Source organism: Vespa velutina, chromosome 9, assembly GCF_912470025.1.
Source record: "Vespa velutina chromosome 9, iVesVel2.1, whole genome shotgun sequence".
NCBI classification, from domain to species: domain Eukaryota; kingdom Metazoa; phylum Arthropoda; class Insecta; order Hymenoptera; family Vespidae; genus Vespa; species Vespa velutina.
Window position 1 is genome coordinate 4,304,257 of NC_062196.1, and position 20,563 is coordinate 4,324,819.

The 20,563-nt window shown below is 31.6% G+C and overlaps 4 protein-coding genes and 1 long non-coding RNA gene across 15 annotated transcripts in view; 2 read left to right on the plus strand and 3 right to left on the minus strand.

Annotated features, from left to right (window-relative positions):
- The window catches only part of LOC124951445 (DNA-binding protein P3A2), an 11,863-nt gene extending 11,778 nt beyond the window's left edge, over positions 1 to 85 (minus strand). For all 4 annotated transcript variants that reach the window (XM_047499827.1, XM_047499829.1, XM_047499830.1 and 1 more), the window contains exon 1: positions 1 to 85. This exon is cut by the window's left edge. The gene's annotated coding sequence lies outside the window, so the exon portion shown is untranslated.
- The window catches only part of LOC124951447 (5-demethoxyubiquinone hydroxylase, mitochondrial), a 2,169-nt gene extending 233 nt beyond the window's left edge, over positions 1 to 1,936 (plus strand). The window contains exons 2-4 of one of the 3 annotated variants that reach the window (XM_047499837.1): positions 598 to 852; positions 1,121 to 1,302; positions 1,404 to 1,936. In XM_047499837.1, the coding sequence (XP_047355793.1) occupies positions 1,146 to 1,302; positions 1,404 to 1,834 (588 nt within the window). In that variant the 5' untranslated portion in view covers positions 598 to 852; positions 1,121 to 1,145 and the 3' untranslated portion in view covers positions 1,835 to 1,936. Of the gene's footprint in view, positions 281 to 597; positions 853 to 1,120; positions 1,303 to 1,403 lie in introns of all 3 variants that reach the window. The other 2 variants (XM_047499835.1, XM_047499836.1) reach the window with 2 other exon arrangements.
- LOC124951446 (protein shifted) lies at positions 512 to 4,610 on the minus strand. Of its 2 annotated transcripts, XM_047499834.1 has the most exons (6): positions 3,475 to 4,603; positions 2,588 to 2,830; positions 2,342 to 2,485; positions 1,968 to 2,120; positions 894 to 989; positions 512 to 819 (listed from the first exon to the last, which is right to left on the minus strand). In XM_047499834.1, exons 1-6 carry the CDS (start codon positions 3,641 to 3,643, stop codon positions 593 to 595), a joined length of 1,032 nt encoding a protein of 343 aa, XP_047355790.1. In that variant the 5' UTR covers positions 3,644 to 4,603; the 3' UTR covers positions 512 to 592. The 2 variants fall into 2 exon arrangements, with proteins under 2 accessions (XP_047355790.1, XP_047355789.1); XM_047499833.1 differs by having other exon boundaries at positions 2,342 to 2,830; positions 3,475 to 4,610.
- A 1,494-nt stretch (positions 4,611 to 6,104) lies between these two features.
- Positions 6,105 to 6,909, plus strand: LOC124951856. The gene is made up of 2 exons (XR_007101737.1): positions 6,105 to 6,334; positions 6,708 to 6,909. It is a non-coding gene; the product is annotated as an uncharacterized LOC124951856 (long non-coding RNA).
- A 2,310-nt stretch (positions 6,910 to 9,219) lies between these two features.
- Positions 9,220 to 20,482, minus strand: LOC124951851 (neuroglian). 5 transcript variants are annotated; one of them, XM_047500808.1, is made up of 14 exons: positions 20,311 to 20,481; positions 19,210 to 19,298; positions 19,092 to 19,115; positions 18,203 to 18,335; positions 16,251 to 17,666; positions 15,701 to 16,161; positions 15,257 to 15,613; positions 14,892 to 15,150; positions 14,491 to 14,811; positions 14,205 to 14,424; positions 13,971 to 14,127; positions 13,600 to 13,863; positions 13,152 to 13,244; positions 9,220 to 13,004 (listed from the first exon to the last, which is right to left on the minus strand). In XM_047500808.1, exons 2-13 carry the CDS (start codon positions 19,265 to 19,267, stop codon positions 13,153 to 13,155), a joined length of 3,762 nt encoding a protein of 1,253 aa, XP_047356764.1. In that variant the 5' UTR covers positions 19,268 to 19,298; positions 20,311 to 20,481; the 3' UTR covers positions 9,220 to 13,004; position 13,152. The 5 variants fall into 5 exon arrangements, with proteins under 5 accessions (XP_047356764.1, XP_047356761.1, XP_047356762.1 ...); XM_047500805.1 differs by lacking the exon at positions 13,152 to 13,244 and having other exon boundaries at positions 20,311 to 20,482; XM_047500806.1 differs by lacking the exons at positions 13,152 to 13,244; positions 20,311 to 20,481 and adding an exon at positions 19,533 to 20,080.
- Between the last annotated feature and the right edge of the window lie 81 nt (positions 20,483 to 20,563).

Here is a 20,563-nt window from a genome sequence, read left to right on the forward strand (position 1 = left end):
GCATTGTTCTTCTAATCGAGATGTCATTCAAAGTGTGTGCATCAAAAGATGCATCATTGTTTAGCTTGTTTTTATTTAAATATTTTGTATTATTGTGTGATATCTGTTAAATATTTATAACCTAGCAAAGTCTCTTTTTCTTAATGGTGCATATTGTTTGATTTTGTTTCGTGATTGAGTAATTTTTTGGTGATATTTTTTGAAAGAAACATGTAATGCGCGCATTAAAAGGTGGAAAAAAACGAGTTGTATTCCTTTTTACACAGTCACAACTACAAATGTAACAATATAAAAGTATATTATTAAAATAATAATTAATAGCTTAAATTGCTGTAAAGCAATTTTATATATCACATCTCGGGTGGGATGAATTACAAACTAAACACATTGATATATTTTTTTTGTGGCATTAACCAATTGGATTATTAATTTTATCCAGATTTTATCTTTTTTTTTTTTAAATATTTCATATTTTTCTAAAGGATATGAAATCTATATTTTTCTTTCTCAATGTTATGGAATAAATATCAATAGTTTTGTTAATCCAACTAGTTATAAAGATAATACCACTGTTGAAAAGTATGTTTCATTTTTAAGCCCAAGGCTTATTTTTGTTACACAATTTTCCAAACCATCCGGGATCACAAAGGCACGTATTATCAGGTTGACAAGTTCCATTTCTGCAAGCTCTTGTGCAAGCTGATCGTTGCGGCGAACGTCTACCTATTTCACAATGATCGCCTTTAAAGCCAGCAGGACATCGACATACGTTATTTCCTTTACATTTACCTCCATTCAGACAAGGGATAACACATTTTGCTAAACACAAATAATTATTAGATTTTCAAAGTTGTAAGTTATATTATACTAAAACATTGAAAACAATTACTTACAAAACTCGCAATGTAAACCAAAGTAACCTTTGGGACATTCGCAAGTATCTTTTTGTACACATTTTCCACCATTTAAACATTTTTCTGAACAAATACCTGAAAGAAATATAAATGATAGATATTTATATCTTTGAAATAATGTTTTCATATATCCTTATATATATATGTGTACATCTTTTTATATTATAATTATGTAACAAATATTATTTGCTGTTAATTATTTCCAGAATATTATCAACATTGATAAAGAAAATGTTGCATCTACGCCAATATGGATTACGATTATATAGCACGTCTGCTGCAACTTCAACCACTAAAGCAGGAAAACTCTTAGATTCTATTATAAGAGTGAATCATGCTGGAGAATTGGCGGCTGATAGAATATATGCAGGGCAAATGGCTATTTTGGGTATAGGAACTTTTTGAAAAATTATATTGCATTGTCCTGTATACAGATATTTCTTGTTTATCTATCTCAACATATGTTCCTTTAATCGTTATGTAAAACAGGCAATACTCCAAAAGGTCCGATGATTCAGCATATGTGGGATCAAGAGAAAAAACATCGTGCTAAATTTGAAGAATTAATTCGAAAGTATCGTGCACGACCCACTGTATTTGTACCTGTTTGGAATATAGCTGGATTTGTTCTTGGTGCTGGAACAGCATTAATGGGAGAGAAAGCAGCTATGGCGTGTACTGTAGCTGTCGAAACTGTCATTGTAGAGCATTATAATGATCAATTACGTAATTTAATGGAAACGGGTGAAGTCATAGACAAAGAATTATTAGATACGATTAAAACTTTTCGCGATGAGGAACAAGAGCATCACGATACGGGATTAGAACATGGAGCTGAACAAACTCCTTTTTATGGAATAATCACAGATATAATAAAATTCGGTTGTAAAGCCGCCATTTCTATTTCTAAAGTAGTATAAATTATGTTAATTTCAATGGTAGTCTATGTATATATAGAAGTATTTGTTACTCCTTTAATGCCACATGACTTTTATTAAATAAACATTTTTTGTTAATAGCTATTATTATAAAATTTTGTATAAATTTGCATACCCCCTTCGCAGTAAGGTCCTTGAAATCCAGCAGGGCACGAACATACGCCGGGTGCCGTACAGTTGCCACCATTCATACAATTTGGATAACAGAGTGCTTTTTTACAATGCGGCGGACCCAAATAACCGTCAGGGCAAGGCCCTGGATTTGGTTCTAAAATTAAAAAAAAAGAAGAGAATTGTAAATACTTTTTTTTTTTTTTCCTTAAAAGTTTCAATTAAAGTTATCAGTAAATCAGCAAAGAACGAAAATAAAAAAAACAATGAATTTACACTTCCTCATTTGATGAAAAACTTTATTTATTTTGATATATAATAAATAAAAGTAGATAGTAAATTAAGGAGTAACGTCACAAATATATTGAATATACTTACCGCGCAAGTTGCATTCTTTTCTTAAGCTAAGATGAAGCGGTGTTCCATTCAAAGGTTTACCTTTCCGCGTTTCGATCATTAAACCAATTCCAAATTGTGCTATCCCTGAATTATTTCCAGTACAAGGTAATAAAACACTAAATTCTGTAATACACAGAAAAAAAATATAATTATTAAAAAAAAAAAAAAAAAAAAAACAAAAATTATAATGAACATTGTAGAATGAACATGAATTCTGATCTTTACCCTTTGCTCTTTTCGGTACTCTTCCTTGGGTTTTAATCGTGATCGACGGAGTTTTGAGAATTGATTCATCGAAAGATATCAGTCGATAGAAGTTATAATAATATTTTTTTACACCAGATTTCCATGTAAAATTTACGTACGATACTTCGCTAGGAATAATCGGTAGCTTATTTTCAAATTCTGGATCCAAAAGATATGATAAAACGATGCCCTCCGAAATGACATAGATTTCCATTTCAACACCTAATAAAAATAATGTCGATTTATCGTAACAATTTATAAAACGATATATATTTTATGATAATGTAATAAAAAAAAAACTTTAGATTCGAAAAAGGATCGATACTATGATGTTCTATAAGCATTGAAATCACTGATCCAATGATATAGAATATATCGCGTAATAGTATGAGTGATAGTAATATTGTATTTAATATAATATATTAATAATATTAGCAACGAGCAATTAAAATAATATAAAGCTTTTCTGTATACAAGAATAATGATTAATTTCTAAAAAATTTGTTAAAGTTTTTCTCTCTTTCTCTCCTTCTCTCTCTCTCTCTCTCTCTCTTTCTCTCTCTCTCTCTCTCTCTCTCTCTCTCTCTCTCTCTCTCTCTCTTACATGTACATACATATATGTGAATAAACCGACCAATAATTAAAAAGTTATTTTACCGCAGTAATTTTCATTTCAGTTTACGATAACAAATTTTGAAAAAAAAAAAAAAAGATCGATGAAATATAAAACAATAGGGACTTCCCAGCACTATTATTAATTCTTCGGATAGAAAGTTTGTCTTTATTGGAAAATGTAATATGAAATAATAAAAATTACGATTCCGTAATATCGTAATTTAATTTTATCGAGAAAATAATTCACTCACCACTGAACATTTTAATTTGCTGTTGGTCGATCCAAAGAGATATATCACTGGATGGTTTGTGACCATTACCAGAACGATGATGGTGATGATGCCTGGCCGTAGTAATGTCGAGAATAAATAAAGCGATCACCGCCAAGGTAAGGGCGGCTGTCGCCCACCGCATAATCATTTATGAAATGCTCTAAGCGCTTTTTCCGTCAGGTGTTACGCGCCTTTCCTAAAATCTCTCCACCCCCGCTTTAAGTCCTTCTTCTCCCCACCACCTTTTACCAATCTCTCAGCCCGCGGGCGCACGCACGCACGTACGATGACGTACGCACGCGAGCGTGCTTTCTCCTTTTCTCTTCTTTCTTTCTCTCACCACCGACTCCTTTTTTTCTTCCTTTCTTATCTTTCTCGTCGTCGTTGTCGTCGTTGTAATTATCGTAGTCGTAGTTGTCGTTGTCTTTGTCGCCGTCGTTGTATTGATAACGATGATGATAATGATGATGATGATGATAATGATGATAATGATGATGATGATGATGATGATGATGACGATCGTCGTTGCCACCGTCGCGTCGCGTCGCGTCGCGCACTTTAGAGAGCGCGCGCGCGCGCGCCTTGATTCGCCGCGTGAAATGGGCTTTTCACGGGCGTGGGACCGGCCGCCACTTCAATAAGATAATCTTGTTAGATGATAGTGATCTTTCGTGAAATACGCTTTAATCTTCTGAATAAAATTCTTTCTTTCTTTCTTTTCTTTACTTTTTTACTTTCTTTACTTTCTTTCTTTCTTTCGTTTCTTTTTTTGTTTTCTTTCGAGACCAATCTCGTATCTTCTAATGAAAATTTTGATTAAAAAACTGATCTTTCACGTTCCTTGTCCAGTCGATATTACAGTATTATCGATGATACGACTTATATGAGCTGATACGAGTGGACATTTTGTGACATTCCAAAATCAAACGTGTCGAATCGCATCGCAGTCGCCGACTGACTGACTGACTGACCGAGTCAATGGAAAAAAGCAGCTGCGGTAGCGGCAGCGGCGGCGGTGGTGATGGTGGTGGTGGTGGTGGCGGCGGCGGCGGCGGTGGCAGTGCCGATTCCATCTTCTCTTCTTCTCTTCTCTTCTCGCCATGGACCCGTAAAAGATCTTTATCTCTTTACGAAGTCCTATCTCTCTCTCTCTCTCTCTCTCTCTCTCCCCCTCTCTCTCTTTCTTTCTCTTTCTTTCTCTCTCTCACTCTCTCTCTTCACTCTCAGTCTCTTTTGTAGTCTTCTTCTTTTACTTCACATACGCAACGCACGCAGAATTAGGGAGCACGCACACTAATATTTCTTTCGTAAATAACTACACAAGAAGTCTTCATTCCTTGCCTCTTCGTTTACACGTAGTAGACATTCGTTTAAAGAAATCTAATTTGCATCTCTCAGTCAGAGCTACGAGGACGTCTGTACGGCAGACACGAAGTTAAGGGTCGACGTACGAACTTTAACGTATATATGTGTGCGCGCGCAAGCGTTCGTATATGTACATTATACTACATGCTACGACGGCGCGGCAAATTAGCGCCGAAATTAAATTCAATAAGAGAGCTTGTGAACTTCGTTGTCTTCATGTTCCTGTTATAATGATAGTTATACAAAGTGTGGCGAAAATGATTAACATTTATTAAAAGAAAGTTTTATTATTTATCTATTGATCGGCATATCAAATATTTCATTTGAATCATATTCTATAAAAAAAAAAAAAAAAAAAAAAAAAAAATGTTAGACGAATAATCGAAAAAATATTTTTGTCCGAAAAGAATTTATCTTAAGGTATATGTCTAGATGTTAATCAAACATCTAGACATATATCTTGAAGTATAGATCGCTATGTTGGCTTTTAAATGATTTCATCAAGGAGACGAAATCATTTAGATTTAACATAGCTAGATATTATGCATACTCTTCGAGAAATGTGACAGACTCGATGAACTTTCTCGATTTATTTTATGAGCACTATTCGGCTATGCCGATCCTTTCGTTTTCGAAAGATCGTACGAGAATACATGAAAATTCAGAATTCGAAATAACAAATAAGGTGAAAAGAAATCGGCAAGAGGAAACCAGTTTTTAACGTTCTTTCGTCAGAACCTTCCTTTCATCTTTCTCACTCTTCCGCTCTTGTTTTCTACTCTTTTTGCTTTTTTTTTATATCTCTGCAATACTCCTCTCTCTCTCTCTCTCTCTCTCTCTCTTCTCATATATATTATATATAAGAAAAAGTATATAGATAATATATAATATATATAAAATATATAAGTATATATATGTGTCTTTACATTCGGCAAAGAGATCTCAAATCTATCTCTTGCATTACATCTCCGAGCTTTATACTCATGATCATGAATATAAGGATTCCGTAACAATTACAATTTCGATTATCTTAAAACAAATAAATATATTAATTAAACTATAATTTTAATCAGTGATATTTCTTTCCATCCTCTATTAAGGTAATAAATGTATTATTACTCGTACGTGAGGACGTAACAATTTTACAAGAGAAATTATTTTCAACGCTGCACTTTGTCCTGACTCTTCAGAGAGAGATCTCTTCTTCTTCCTCTTCTTCTTCTCGTCTTTTTCCTTGTCCGGTACGATTAACCGAACGTTTCCACGGTCGTTTCACGAGCCGTTATAAAGGCCGGCTTGTTAGACGAGATGCTCCACGTAAGAGACATACACCGATTTTACACTCCGTCGGTGTTCGTGGTCGCGGTGCAAAACCGCGAACATTTTTCGCGCCTCGATGAAAAAGACGAGAAGAAGAAGAAGAAGAAGAAGAAGAAGAAAAAGAAGAGAAGAAAAAAGAAGCAGAAAAAAAGAAGTAGAGGAAGAAAAGGAGGAAGAGAAAGAGGTTCCGAGTCTTTCGATTAATACAAATGAAGAATAAATATTATTTACTTATTTATTTATTTCTTTTATATAATTTTCGAAATCATAAGATTCAGGAATGATCACCGTTGTAATTTAATATTGTCAAACATCAATATCAACATCAATATATATCATAATGCATCCTCAATCATGACAGGTCTTCCCGATGATCTAGCGAAATAATCGTTATATAGAGCAATCTCACAATCCATCTTATAAACCCTCTTTCTCTCCCTTCATCTAAAGGAAAAAAAAAAAACAATGTACTCCGTCTTCTTTGAGATGATAGATCCTTTAAGGCTAATTCGAAGGTAATCTTACAGATGGATGCCTTCGATCGCGACTACAATGTTCTTGATTCCTATATACCGGTATGGGTGCGTGTGTGAAGAAGAGGTTGAGAATCGTGTGCAAAGAGAAGAGAAGAAGTCACGAATTGCTTTGTTGCCAAGTCCTCGTCTCCGATGGATTCTACAGATGCTTCGAGATAAAACCTGTGTGTCTTTGGATATAACACATATTTATGTAAGAAAGATATTGGAAATAAAATAAATATCTCAACATCCAAAATATATCATAGATCATCTATAGCGTGAGCTTGAATGTTTTGCAAGGGAAAAAAAGAAAAGAAAAAATACATTAAATAGATAAGAAAATTTGTTTAACGGAACAAGACGAATAATAGAACTGAAGAAAAATGACGAAACATTTATTGTATACTGCGATCTATTTTAATTTCGAAGAAACAGGTCACAAGGTTTCGAAGATAAAGGAGACATCATCCTTGTTAAAAGTCGATCCTCAGAGTGTCTGCGAAAAAAAAGTTAAGATTATATCGAATCTTTACCCGAGCAAACGATCCAAGAAAGCATTCAATGAATAGCCGATAATAGTGCCCATTGTATATTTGACTCTCGAGGAATGGTTCGTCGTTTTAACAAATGGTCCATTGTAGACCCTCGTGAATTTCTTGGCGTTTTTACCGTCTCCTCTTTCGGTTTTAACGTTTTCTTTTCACAACTCGCACAGAAACCGAGCGTGCAGTGAAATTGTGAGCGAAGAAACGATTTTAAAAGAATCATTGCGCGCCTTTTTGTAGTTTTCGAAACACTGGTTAAATGAGCGTATATCGGTAGCAGTGGTAATACAATTTTAAGAATCGAAATTTCTTATTTATTTACAATCTATAAACATCGTAAAAACAAGGTAACATCGATATTCATATTGTTTGCGAATTGTATGTCAGAGTTGGGAAGAAAAGAGGATGAGGTGGAGGAGAAAGGAAGAAGGAAAGAGAGATTCTCTTTCATAGGTCGTGTAAGAGCAGGCCGATTGTCGTTTTATCTACAATCGAGAATGTTTTTGCTCGGTCGTGGCAAACCAAATTGGGTTTGCCGCAAGTCCACGTACTGTGACTTGTCGATAGTTACGTAAAGCCTGGATTATTCGAATAATACTTGTTTTGTTTGTGTGTATGTGTACTGTATTGGAGTATGTCGAAGATGATTGGTTTTTTAGAAGACACAATCGTTTCTAGGCATTTACATATGTAAAACACGATTAGATTAGATCATATTAATATTCTATATATTTTATTATATATTATTACCTACATATAAACTTAAATGTATATATGCAGGATATTTCCAGAATGATGTTTCAAACTTTCAGGGATGATAGAGGAGGACATACATAAGCGCCAATATTAGATAAGAAACTCAGATCTGGAAATGTCTCAATTTTTTTTTAAAGAGGTCTTGTTTCTAGAGAATACAAAAAGTATTCTCTATAAGATACCTGTAATTAATCAAGAGGATTGCCTTGCCTTGAATTGCCTTCAGTCATCCTCAGTTATCTAGAGTTTCCCCTTATAATTAGTTGTCCAATTGACGACTGATGACTAGCAACTGGCAACTAGTAACTGGTAATTCCTGACTGATATATAACATATTATTAATATACATATAATATAATTATGTATTATAATAGGCATATATAAATGTATATATTTCATATAAATGTTAGGAAAATATTTCTATGACGAGTTAACCAATAGTTAGCGAGATGATGACGAACAGCAATGGATCGTGGCGGAGTTTTTTTCATTCTCGTAAAGCCAAGGATATATACTCTCCTTTTAATCCTGTTTCTCTTTCGATAAACGCTCCCCTTTTATCTTCGTCGATTTCTATGCGCAGAAAACACTCCAAAGTGGTCGAGAGAAAGAAGAGAAAAAGATGAGAAGAGAGAAAGAGGGAGAAGTGAAGGGAGGGGGAGAATGGCTGTTCTCCAGAGATCAAGTTAGAGTACCACCACAAAAAACCTGTCCCGCATAATTACATTATCGGTCACATCTCGCTCGACTTCTGTCCGCACGACTGTCTCAAGCTTCTGTATCCCTCTCACTATTGAACTCCCCACCAATGTCTTCTTCTTCTTTTCTTCTCTTAATTCTTTTTTTTCCTCTTTTTCTTCTACTCAAAAGGGCGCGTAGGATATAACGAGGTACAGCCGTGAAAGGCTGCAGGGGGTCGTGTATACGGTCGGTGGAGACTCAGAATTTTTTTTTCTACAGCTATACACTGTTCCTTTTATTCAAAATCGATATAAACGAGTCTTTAAACAAACTTCTTTTCTTTTGTTAATTCGTTGTGGATAAATTGATATATTTAAATGTATAAATTTAATTAATAATGTAAAAAATACAGTATTTCTTTTTTCCATATAGTTTCAATAATATTTCAAATTTCCATACCGTCATACCGTTAATACTTATTGTGGTATATCTTGCGGGCTATAAGAAAAAACGGTAAGATAAAGAAAAGACGATAGTAATTTCGTTTGTAGATTTTATTTATTTTTTTCTTTTCATTGACATGGGAGATATTGTACGGACGTACGTTTGGAATGCGCATTTTGAAATCGTAGGAAAACGGGTAACTTAAATATTAAAATGTATTATCTCTACGAATTACATAACGTGGTTTTTCTTTTAACATAATATTATATCTTCGATAATAATCGCTGTTTTTCTAAAATATGACAAAAGAGATAGTATAAACGGATTGAATAATGTCTCTTGCGCTTTTCTACTTCGTAGAAAATAATTTGAAGAAAGAGTACGGTGATGGTTTTCGATAGTACTCCTCGCGTGCATTTATTCTTTTTATTCGGAAAACATATTATTATTATTATTATTATTATTATTATTATTATTATTATTATCCTAATTATAATAATTTAATATACAATGAACAATATGAGTGATGGATAAACGCATGTTAAGACAAATGCATTGAATATTTCTTATTGTTTAACTCCCTTATACTCTTTTTTTTTCAGTCGGTGTTATGCTTTGTACAAATAACATGCGCTATCCAATCGTTTCACGATGAAATACTATTCAATAATAAGTCGTACATTTTATATATTATATATATACATATATATCTCCAATATATATGTATATATCCAATTGCATAAAACATAAAGCAAAAGAATATGTTAGTTTCTATATAACGTTTTCAACTTCATAACAAATATTATATGCACGTGAACAAAGTAAATATTACAAAAAAAAAAAAAAAAAAAAAAAAAAAAAAAAAAAAAAAAAAAAAAAAAAAAAAAAAAAAAAAAAAAAAAATGGAAATACAAAAAGAAACGTGTGTATATGTAAATCGTTAACTCACTATTATTTTGCGTCAATGTAAAATACATACAACTATTTCTTGTACATAAATTTCTATGCGCATAGATAGTTTTTTCAACGCAAGTAACGGTACGATATAGGCTTCGAAATATCTGTTATATAAGGAAAAAACAAGAAAAAAAATAGATCAGAAAAAAGATATTTGCGATTGTAAAAATGATAAAAAGTATAAAAATGCAATAAGTCGTTTATATACGGATGTATATATTGGAAGTTTACGCAAATATAATGAAATATTTAATATACATTCGTGGAGATTCAAAGTTTCATTTTAAATTCTATTTAAAGATTCCTTCGAAAAATATTTACGGGGAATCCAATATAAAATTATATATTAAATTATGTGAAAAAACGTACGTATAACTATTTATCGTATGACTTCGACGTCGACGTCGACGTATGTATATAATACGACGTTCTGACTAACAATGGAAGTAATATATCAGAAATCAGTACTTTATGATATACGTATTGAACTTTATCTTTCGAATTACTTGGCATTTTTATTATATATATATTAGTGTCATTTTATATGTATGTATATATATATATATATATATATATATATATATACACGCACACACACGATAGCTTTCTTTCCTTTTATGCACCCACATATATAATTATTAATTTTTTCGACGTCAAAGTCATTTGTACAGGATAATCGGCAAGAAAGGTCCTAACAAATATTTTCTGACAAAACATTTATACATGCAGCACCAAAGAGGATATATTTCTTTTCTTTCTTTCTTTCTTTCTTTTTGGTTAATATACGGATAAATCTTTGATATTATGTTGCAGACAAAATTGTACCATATTTCTTTCCTTCTGATAAGCTGAAATATATATCATTTTGGAGTATAATATATTTATGAATTATCTCGCATTTCTATAAGTATTTTACATTTTGTACCTTTTTTTTCATTGCCTTTGTACCTAACATATTTGCTTGTGACACTTTTGCAGACAACCTGTACACATTGTATGAAATTTACTAATTTAATAACCTAAATTAATTGTACATGTACTCTGAAAAAAAATAACAAGTCTGTCTTATTCTCTTTAAATACTCAGTATACTATAATCAAACATAATAGTGTTACTTAATAGTTGTCCTTTGTGTTCTTTCTTTTTACTCTTGTCAGATCTCTTATGTCTTCTTGTCTATTAATATAATGTCTCTTTATATATTCTCAATACTTTATATATTAATTAAATAATAATCTTATATTATGTTCCTTGGATTATAATAAATCTTGCGAAAAAGAAATAAGTTTCATAAACATAATAAGTATCGGTATTTTTTTTATACCTTATAAAATATTATTTAGTTTTAATTGGGAACTATAACTTCTTTCATTAACTTTAACTGAACTTATTTAACAGATTTTATTAAAAATTGTGTTTTACAAAAGCAGAAAAAGTATTTGATGAATTTCGAACAATTTCAGTTCAAGATTGACTAATGAAAAAAAAGTAAACAAGATAAAAGCGTTGCTAAGAAAAAAATAAGAGATCCCCCCCGGCCGGTCATATAGTGACTTATTTCAAAGTAGAGAGATCTCCCCATTTGGTTGGCTAAGTGTTAACTAGAGCATGTTTCACATACAAAAAGCAACGATTAGAGGCCTTGTGATATCTAACTACTATAGTGCATGTGTGTGTACAATGTTTTGTTAATATTATATTAAATATGTGTGATACAGTTTTTTTTATATATATATATTTTTGTTTTGCTCTCGTATCTGTAATCAATGTGCAAGTGCACAATAATCATAGATAATTAATAATTCAATAAATTTGGCCCTCTGTCTGCAGAGTAAAAATTGATTGTGTATCTAAAGATCTTTAGAGAGAACTTTCTTAAGAAGTAACATTCAGTCGAGGCCAGATTGTGACATCGCTTCTTAAGCTGTCCTTTAATATTTTCATCTAATTTTGTATAATAATAATAATATTGAGAAAGATAATTTTCACATTAGGTAGGTTGTTATATCAGTATTTTTCAAATACTATAGGCTAGATTATAATTTATCACATTGAAGATGTTTTGTGTATATTATTTCAATAGATTGTAAAATTTTTATTTTTGAACACATAAAACGTGAGGCAAAATGTTTGACGGTATATGCTATCCTGAAAGTATTTTCCACTCATAGATACATATACACCACAATCCGAATAATGCAAACACATTTTAGATACCCTGTAATAAGCTAAAGTGTCTGCCTTCAATCTAGCCTTGTCAAATATTACCATAGATATTGGAGATTAGTTTCTACAGTTCTATTTTCATAAATAGCTTGCACGCTATGAAACACCTATTGTCTTTGGGTTTTACAACTGACCAGAGATGAATAAAATAAATTTACATCTTGCATTGTCATTTAATACGTCATATATCCAAATATATACACATGTGGTAGTTATATTTAATATATTTTTTAATTTTCTTTCAAATGACCTCTAATGATGTCATAACATTTTTTTCAATTTTTAAACTGTAAACAAATTTATATTATTATAATCTTTTAGTATATAGATTAATATGAAAAAAGAAAGTAAAAAAAGAACTTAAAGAGCCACATGTATACATAACTTTTCTTACAAATATTAAATGCACAAATTCATGAATTTCTCTAAATAAACTATAAAACCCAAAAACAAATTCTAATTGGCAGTATAGTGTTGGACATTGCGCCCAGCGCAAAGTGCATAGCGAAATTGCTGCAGCAGGTAAGGATTCGTATTCCTTACCATGATGAGAAAAGATCTTTTATTTTGTTTGAATGAGATTCTTAGAGAGGTTACACGTACGTGGCCATAGTCCCGGTTGGAATGGACGGTGTTTCCTCTGGTCTGCCTTTTGGACCATATTGCCCAATAAATGATCCATCTTCTGTGAAAGGCCCTATAAACCATACATATAGAAAACATTATAAAATACATTCCTTTGATGTTTTAATTATATTTAAAGTATCAATGAATATGTGTCTTAAAGTGAAAACCAAACAATTAATAAAAAAGCATATAATGCCAACTATGTAACATTACCTACCTTATACCAACGTTGCAAATGCTTGTGAATTAGGTTCTTGTTTACGATGTCGACCATATTGACCAATGAAAGATCCATCCTCGTTCATACCCTCTGCATTAAGTCAAGCAACAAAGCAAATAAAATGTATAATAAAAAGATAAGAAAAGTGTAATACATAAAAATAGCACGAAAGCTATACGGAAATTAATGCAATATTATATACATATATTATCTATTATCAAATGATATATAATTTTTTTCTTTTATAAATTGTGCATAAGCTGGCAAATACAATGAAGCTGAGAACATTTTTTTTTTTGCAAATAAAACAATTTATACAGCAAAAATAAAAACGATAAACGAACAATATCATATGTAGCATGCTTTGTTCTTCATTTTCTACAGTAAGAGTATGTTCTGTATATAAAAAATATTTGATTAAACAATTTATTGCGTCAAAACTAACCTTCTCCATATTCTGCCATAGAATCAGTGTCAGATTCTGGATGTTTTCCATCTTGATGAGATGACGAGGCCAACGACGCACGGCCACCGGCAGATTTAGTATCTAAAGGTTGAGAATATTCATGGAAACCACCTTCGTCAGGATAATCTCCTCGTCCAGCAGCTAATTCACGTTCGTGCACTGCATATTTTCCACCTCTATTTCGTTTAATTATGCAGACAATAATCAGAACAAATAGAAGGAAAGCTATCGCCAACATCATACCTACATAAATTATTAAGTATAATTAATACTTAATTATTAACTAATTATTATTATTAATGAATATCATAATATATAAATACATCAAATTTTTTTCTTCAAAGTATTACCTATGAACCACCCAGCTGTTGCAACGTTTTCTTTAGGTTGAATTATTGGCCCTTCACTACTGGTTTCTACTTCTTGTGGTACACTTTCAGTTACATAATCTCCATCAACAGCAACTACAGACATAACATAGACTTCACCACTTGGAAGTCCACGTACCTATATAAAAAGATTTGATTAAATTTTGCTATTAAAATTTATAATTTTCAGAAGAACTTATATTATTTATTACTTACTTCAATCGTATTCGATTGAAATTCGGGATCCGTTTCAGAAGCAATTGTTTCACCTTTCAAATTATATTTTACAAAGAAATGACTACCAGGATTGCCATTTAAATTTGGTTGCCACGTTATCCTTACATTCGAATATCCATTTTCTTTGGGAATAGTGTCCCATGTAAATTGAGGTACATCTGGTCTTTGAGAAGTACGTGTTCTTTTTTCGATGAAATAACTATAAAAAAAGACATTTTTTATAGTAATCTTATTGATAAATAAATTCTATATTAACAAAACTTACTCATTTCCTTCACCAACTTTGGTTGTAGCTCGAATATGGACTCTATATTTTGTATCAGGCGCCAAAGCTGCTAATTTAGCACTAGTAGCTTCTGGATCTGATATATGTGGTTTCCTTTCTAATAATGTCTCTAATCTAGTTCCATTTACTACCCTATAATAAATTTTATATCCAGTTAAAACACCATTTGGTTCAGCAGGCTTTGACCAGACAAGAAAGAGTGCACTAGAGCCCATGGGAAAAGCTTCAAAACTAAGTACTGTTCCTGGAACACCTTCAGGTGTATCAAAACTTAATGTCTCAGATGGAGGTCCTGCATATCTACATATAAAAAAAGTGTTAAAAAATGCATTTACCCAATTCCAAAGTTAAGAGATGATATGCTTGAATATTTAAGTTACCTTCCATTATAAGCAAGAATCCTGACAAAATTTTTACTATACGGAATGAATTTATTAACTAAAGCGCGTGTCATATTGCCACCTCTAATATCAATTTCACGCATTCCTTTTTCACCTTCTTTTTCTGTCCAAGTTTGAATTTTATAACCTTTTAATTCGCCTCTCACTGATTCTTCAGGGACGGCATTCCATGAGAGTAGTGCAGATGTACTAGATTTGACTTGAATCAAGGTAAAGTTTCCAGGAGCTTGTAGTGGTACTAAAATATATTACATATAATATAACCGGATATAAGTTATATTTTAACATAAAAGTTTCATCTTATGAGTATAGACAATACTCATTTATATATTCATTTTACATACCATCCTCTCCAGAATATCCATACACTTCCTTGACTTCAGCTTTACTTTCTCCTTTCTCATTAATTGCAATTACTTTAATTTTATATTTTTGATAAGTTGGTTGGTTATCTATTGTAAGAGTGTGTTGTTTCCAATTGTTTATGTCCTCTATAGTCCATTGTTCTTCTGGTCTATCTCTTTTATAATACACTCTGTACATAAATCTTGGAGCATTGTGTTCTATTTGTGGTAATATAGTCCAAGAAATTACAAGATTTTGAGGTGTAGTTCCATTACCCATAACATTATCTGGATTGCGATAAGGAACATCTGACTGAGTTGTACAAACGTCACTATGTGATGAAGGTAAAGATTTTCCTGTTGAAATATTATGGATTAAAAGTTGTATGAATTAAAAATAGTATTCTTATATATATATAATATGTATATATTTGTAACTCATACCTATTTTGTTCCATGCAAGTACACGAAATGTGTAATTAGCCCAAGGTGACATTGGTACATCATATGTTTGTTCTGTAGCAGGTACAAAATCTGCTGATGTTTCCCAAGTATCTGGTGTAAAACTTGTATTGTATTGAATAGTATATCGTAGAATTGGTGCTCTATTATCACCCATAGGAGTCCATTGTACAACAGCATTATCAGACATACAATTTACACCAATTAATTTTGGAGCATTAGGTACATCTTGAACTGTTAATGTTGCTTGTGCCCTTGTTTCATCCAATTCAGTACGAGCAACGCAAGTGTAAGTACCAGAATCTAATTCTGTTGTCTTTGTGATCATTAACGAATAATCTGTACTTCGTACAAACCGTGGTTCCATTTCAAAATCAATAGGTTCGCCATTACTTAACCACTCTATCGTTAAAGTTAAGCTAGAATCAGTTACAGCATTGCATCTGAAAAATAAAAATAATATAATATAACATACAAGTAAATGTAATATATACATAATATTATTATTAATTTAATATAAATAAATATATACCTAAATGTGGCAGTAGAACCTGCTGCAACTTCATAATCTTCCGGTTCGTCTGTAATTCTTGTACGCTCTTTTACTACAAGATTTGCAAAGGCTTCTACTTCTCCAAACTTGTTAGATGCATGACAGACATAACTACCTGCATCTAAGAATATTATATTTTCTATTTCTAAATCACCTGAATCCAAAATTCTGTATCTTCCTCCTGTTAATTCTTGACCATTCCTGGCCCACTTAACTATTGGTTTTGGTGCACCAAATACACGACAAGTAATCCGAACTGTTTTACCTTCTACTGTTGCTTTGTCATTTGGAGGTTGAGTAATTTCAGGTTCTAAGGCCAAGACATTAACATATACGTCTTTGTAAACGTATCCTAAAGAATTAGTGGCATTGCACCCATAATTTCCTGTATCTTTCTTTTTTAACTTTTCTATAATGATAGAATTTGCTGTAACTTTTCTTCTATCATTAGCTGGTGCCTCTGATATTGGTTTTCCATTGTGAATCCATTTGATTTCTGGTTCAGGCACACCACTTGCCTCGCATCTAAATTCAACAGTTTCATCCTCTGCTGCATTTATAATCTCTGGTTCTACTGTGAAATATGGAACCGCCATTACTTGTAAACTTATAGAATATGAATTTGCATCTCCAACACCATTAGATGCTTCACAACTGTATGTTCCTTCATCCTCAAAATTTACATGCTTTATAATTAATGATTTCCCATAATTTCCTTGTATAATTCTATCATTTGATTGTATTAATTTTCCATTTTTACTCCAAACAGTTTGTGGTAAAGGAGTACCACCATATATACAATATAATTCAATTTTTTTACCACGTAGAGCAACTTCATTTTTTCTACTAACATACTGCTTAACAGGTTCATGTTTATTCTGATTAGAAGATGCTCCACTCGAAATAACATTTAACAAAACTTTACTGCCTAATTTATATTCATTTCGAAATACAGACGTTGCTGCGCACACATAATAGAAATCATCAGAGGCGTCATTCCTTGTAACATTGCTAAACCAAAGATTTCCTTCAGGATCTAACGTCATGCGTGAATTATTAATTGATTTAATTGCACCAGCTGTATCTTGAATTAGCCAGTATACATTTGGTTTTGGCCACCCATCTGGTGGTTGGCAGGTTAGTTTAAATGGTTCTCCTTCATAAGCATTTAAACTTATTGGAGTCTGATCTTTAAATGCATTAAGTTCTGCTTTACGAACGAAAACGGAGTTTGATGTAGCTATTCCCCATTCGTTTTCTGCAAAACATTGGTACTGTCCTAAATCTTCATCACGAGGTCTTGCTATGACTAAAGTGCCTCTTCCTGGTTGTTGAGAAATACGGTCATCATATGCTGGCCATTCAAAATTTTTTCCATTTTTAACCCACCGATATCTAAATTATTATCATTATTATTATTAACATTAATATACTTAATTTGTTATAAATATCAATTTTTCATTTTTATTACATATACAAATTAAACAATTATTTAGAAATTTACATTGTAATAATTAAAATATATATATTATACTATTAAATGAGAAAATTTATCTTCCTATATATCCACCATTATTATAAATTTTATTATATATAATATTTAACTAGATTCATTTCTTTTTAAATATACATAGATAAAATAAATAAAATTCATTCATCATATTAAAATTATTTTACTCCTAAAATCTAAGTAAATTGATTAAGCTAAATATGACTCAGCTTTTACTAGAAGTAAAGTATCTATCAGTACTGGTAACTTTATACCCCTTTAGGATATGAGGTCATACTAGTAATTAAGACCAGTTACTCTGGCTTCTTAGTACAGTAGAAACTGTAGCTTTAGTTAAAATAAGATAAAATTTTATGAATGAATTTATATATAAATATAATTTTTTATTTAAGCTTATATTAGAACAAAAAATTAAACTCACTTTGGTGCAGGTTCTCCTTCCGCTTCGCATTCAATCAGGAAGGGTTTATCATTATTATTGACCTTAGCTTGAGCTACTTGAAAAAGTTGTTCATCCGTAGGAGGCTGCTTGGATATCCGTGGTGGGGACTGAACTGATGAATCATATAAAATTTGCATTATTAAAAATAATAATATCAACATGTTGTACATTATAAACATGTTGTACGATATCCTAATGAAAATATAACAATGTACATTGGATATAAAAATATTATGTGATATAACATGATGGAATGTAATAGGTATGTGTTGTCATAAGGATTCTTATTTGTATAATTTTACTACATTATATAAAATCTGTGTTATATATATGAAATTTTGATATTGAATTAAATGTAAAATTAAGGATGAACTGACAACACAATGAATTTTTAAATATAATATATATTGTATAATCAAATAAATATATAAATAAATAAAATATACAAATAAGATTTATATTCATAATGTACTCTGCTATATACAATATTTAATAGTACAGATCAGATCTACAGGAATAACATTTGTACCATGTATATGAGAACAGATAAATGATAAATGATTTTTATAGTTGTGATTGTATAAAAGAAGTTCTTTTTATGCTTCATAATTACATAGCAACATCTTTCTAAATGCAATTAGCATAAAAAATGATAATGAAGCAAAGAAATATGATTATTAAACATTATCATCCTTTATAGGATGTACACTTAAATTGATAAAAAATATTATGTATGAATATATGTGCAATGTTACATTTAAAGACACAATAATATAAAATTCTTAATATGTTTCAATTTTTAATGTGAAATATTAGATTTTATAGCACAATAAGAATTTACACATAGCAAATTTTTACGATTTTTCACCTTCTAAGATATCCGGGATACGAACTATAAATTAAAAATCAAATATATATATATTAAAAAACTGAATTGAATTTTTATCAAACACAAAGAAAGTAACCATTCGCAATATTATACTCACTTATTGCTGATGATTGTAATACGAGTGTTGAGATAATAAATATAGCAAATATCATCATGATAGATTATACTTCGTCTTATATTTCGTATCTAAACAAAGTAAAAATATTTGTTATTAAGAAATGTTCCTAAAAATAAAATTCACAGATAAGAATAATTGTTTTATAAAAACATTAATCATTTCTAATCCTTTAAGGATTTAATTACAAAATTGTTGGAAATAATTGTCCCAATTTTCTTTTAAAGAATTAATGCAAAATAGATTCATTGAAGATTTCTAGAAATCCGGAAACGATTAGCGAATCTTTGTATGAAATCGTGTACATTTGAATAAGCGTAGGGGTTGTTCTGTCGATTAAAGTCACTATTCTGAAGTAGATCGTATCCACGGAGATGTAGAAACTTCAAAAAATACACTTAAGAAATAAATCCCGATCTCGATCATGACGCGAAGACTGGGCGTACTCCACGAGCGTGAGGAAACTATAAAAGGTAATTAGGAACGTCTCTCTACATGTGTCACAATTATTTAGCTAAGCTATTTTGTAGGTATCGTATGAAGGGAAAAATAGAGCACAGAGAATCGATCCATACTCTGTAGATACACATAGATATTGCGAAAGTTTAAAATGAGGATTTTCTAGCGCAATATTTTATTCTATAAAAAGAAATGCATTCATCGAATGGGAAGAATTTCTGGGATGATCTCACGGAACTCGACGTCCTTCGAAATTATAAGATCGTAGAAAAATCATCGAGAAAGTATCGACGATCGAAAACTCAAGTTCGACGCATTTTGTATTTCCACCTTTTTGCCCTGTATTTTTTTTTCCTTACATAAAAAAAAATGATCGATCGGATTTCTCATTGTCACGAAAGAACTCCCGTTGGGAATCAGAAGGATAAAAAAGGAAAGAAAAACACGAGCCTGTGTAGACAAACGGGCACACCCGCGATGCTGTAAGCTTACCATCGATCGTCGATGCTGCCTACCGTTCGTTCGTATTCTTTCTTATGTTAAACGGCCAACACCCACGCGTTGTTATATCAAAAATATAAACAAAAGAGATCTAAGTAATTTTTCTAGATAAATTAAACTCACCTATCTTAACGTTACGTTGATTTTTAGTGCACAAAAATCCCTGTCATTACTACGGCATTATCGAAAACAAACGACTCGCACACTGAACGTACCGTACGGTACCGTACCACTGTACGTGTGCACGTTACACGCACACTAAGAGTCTCTCCCCACTTCTCTTTTTCTACCGCATATACACAACTACTGAACTATGAAATACTATTTCACGCTGATGCGTTTACAGCTTGCGCATGCGCAAAATATTCCCTTTGCT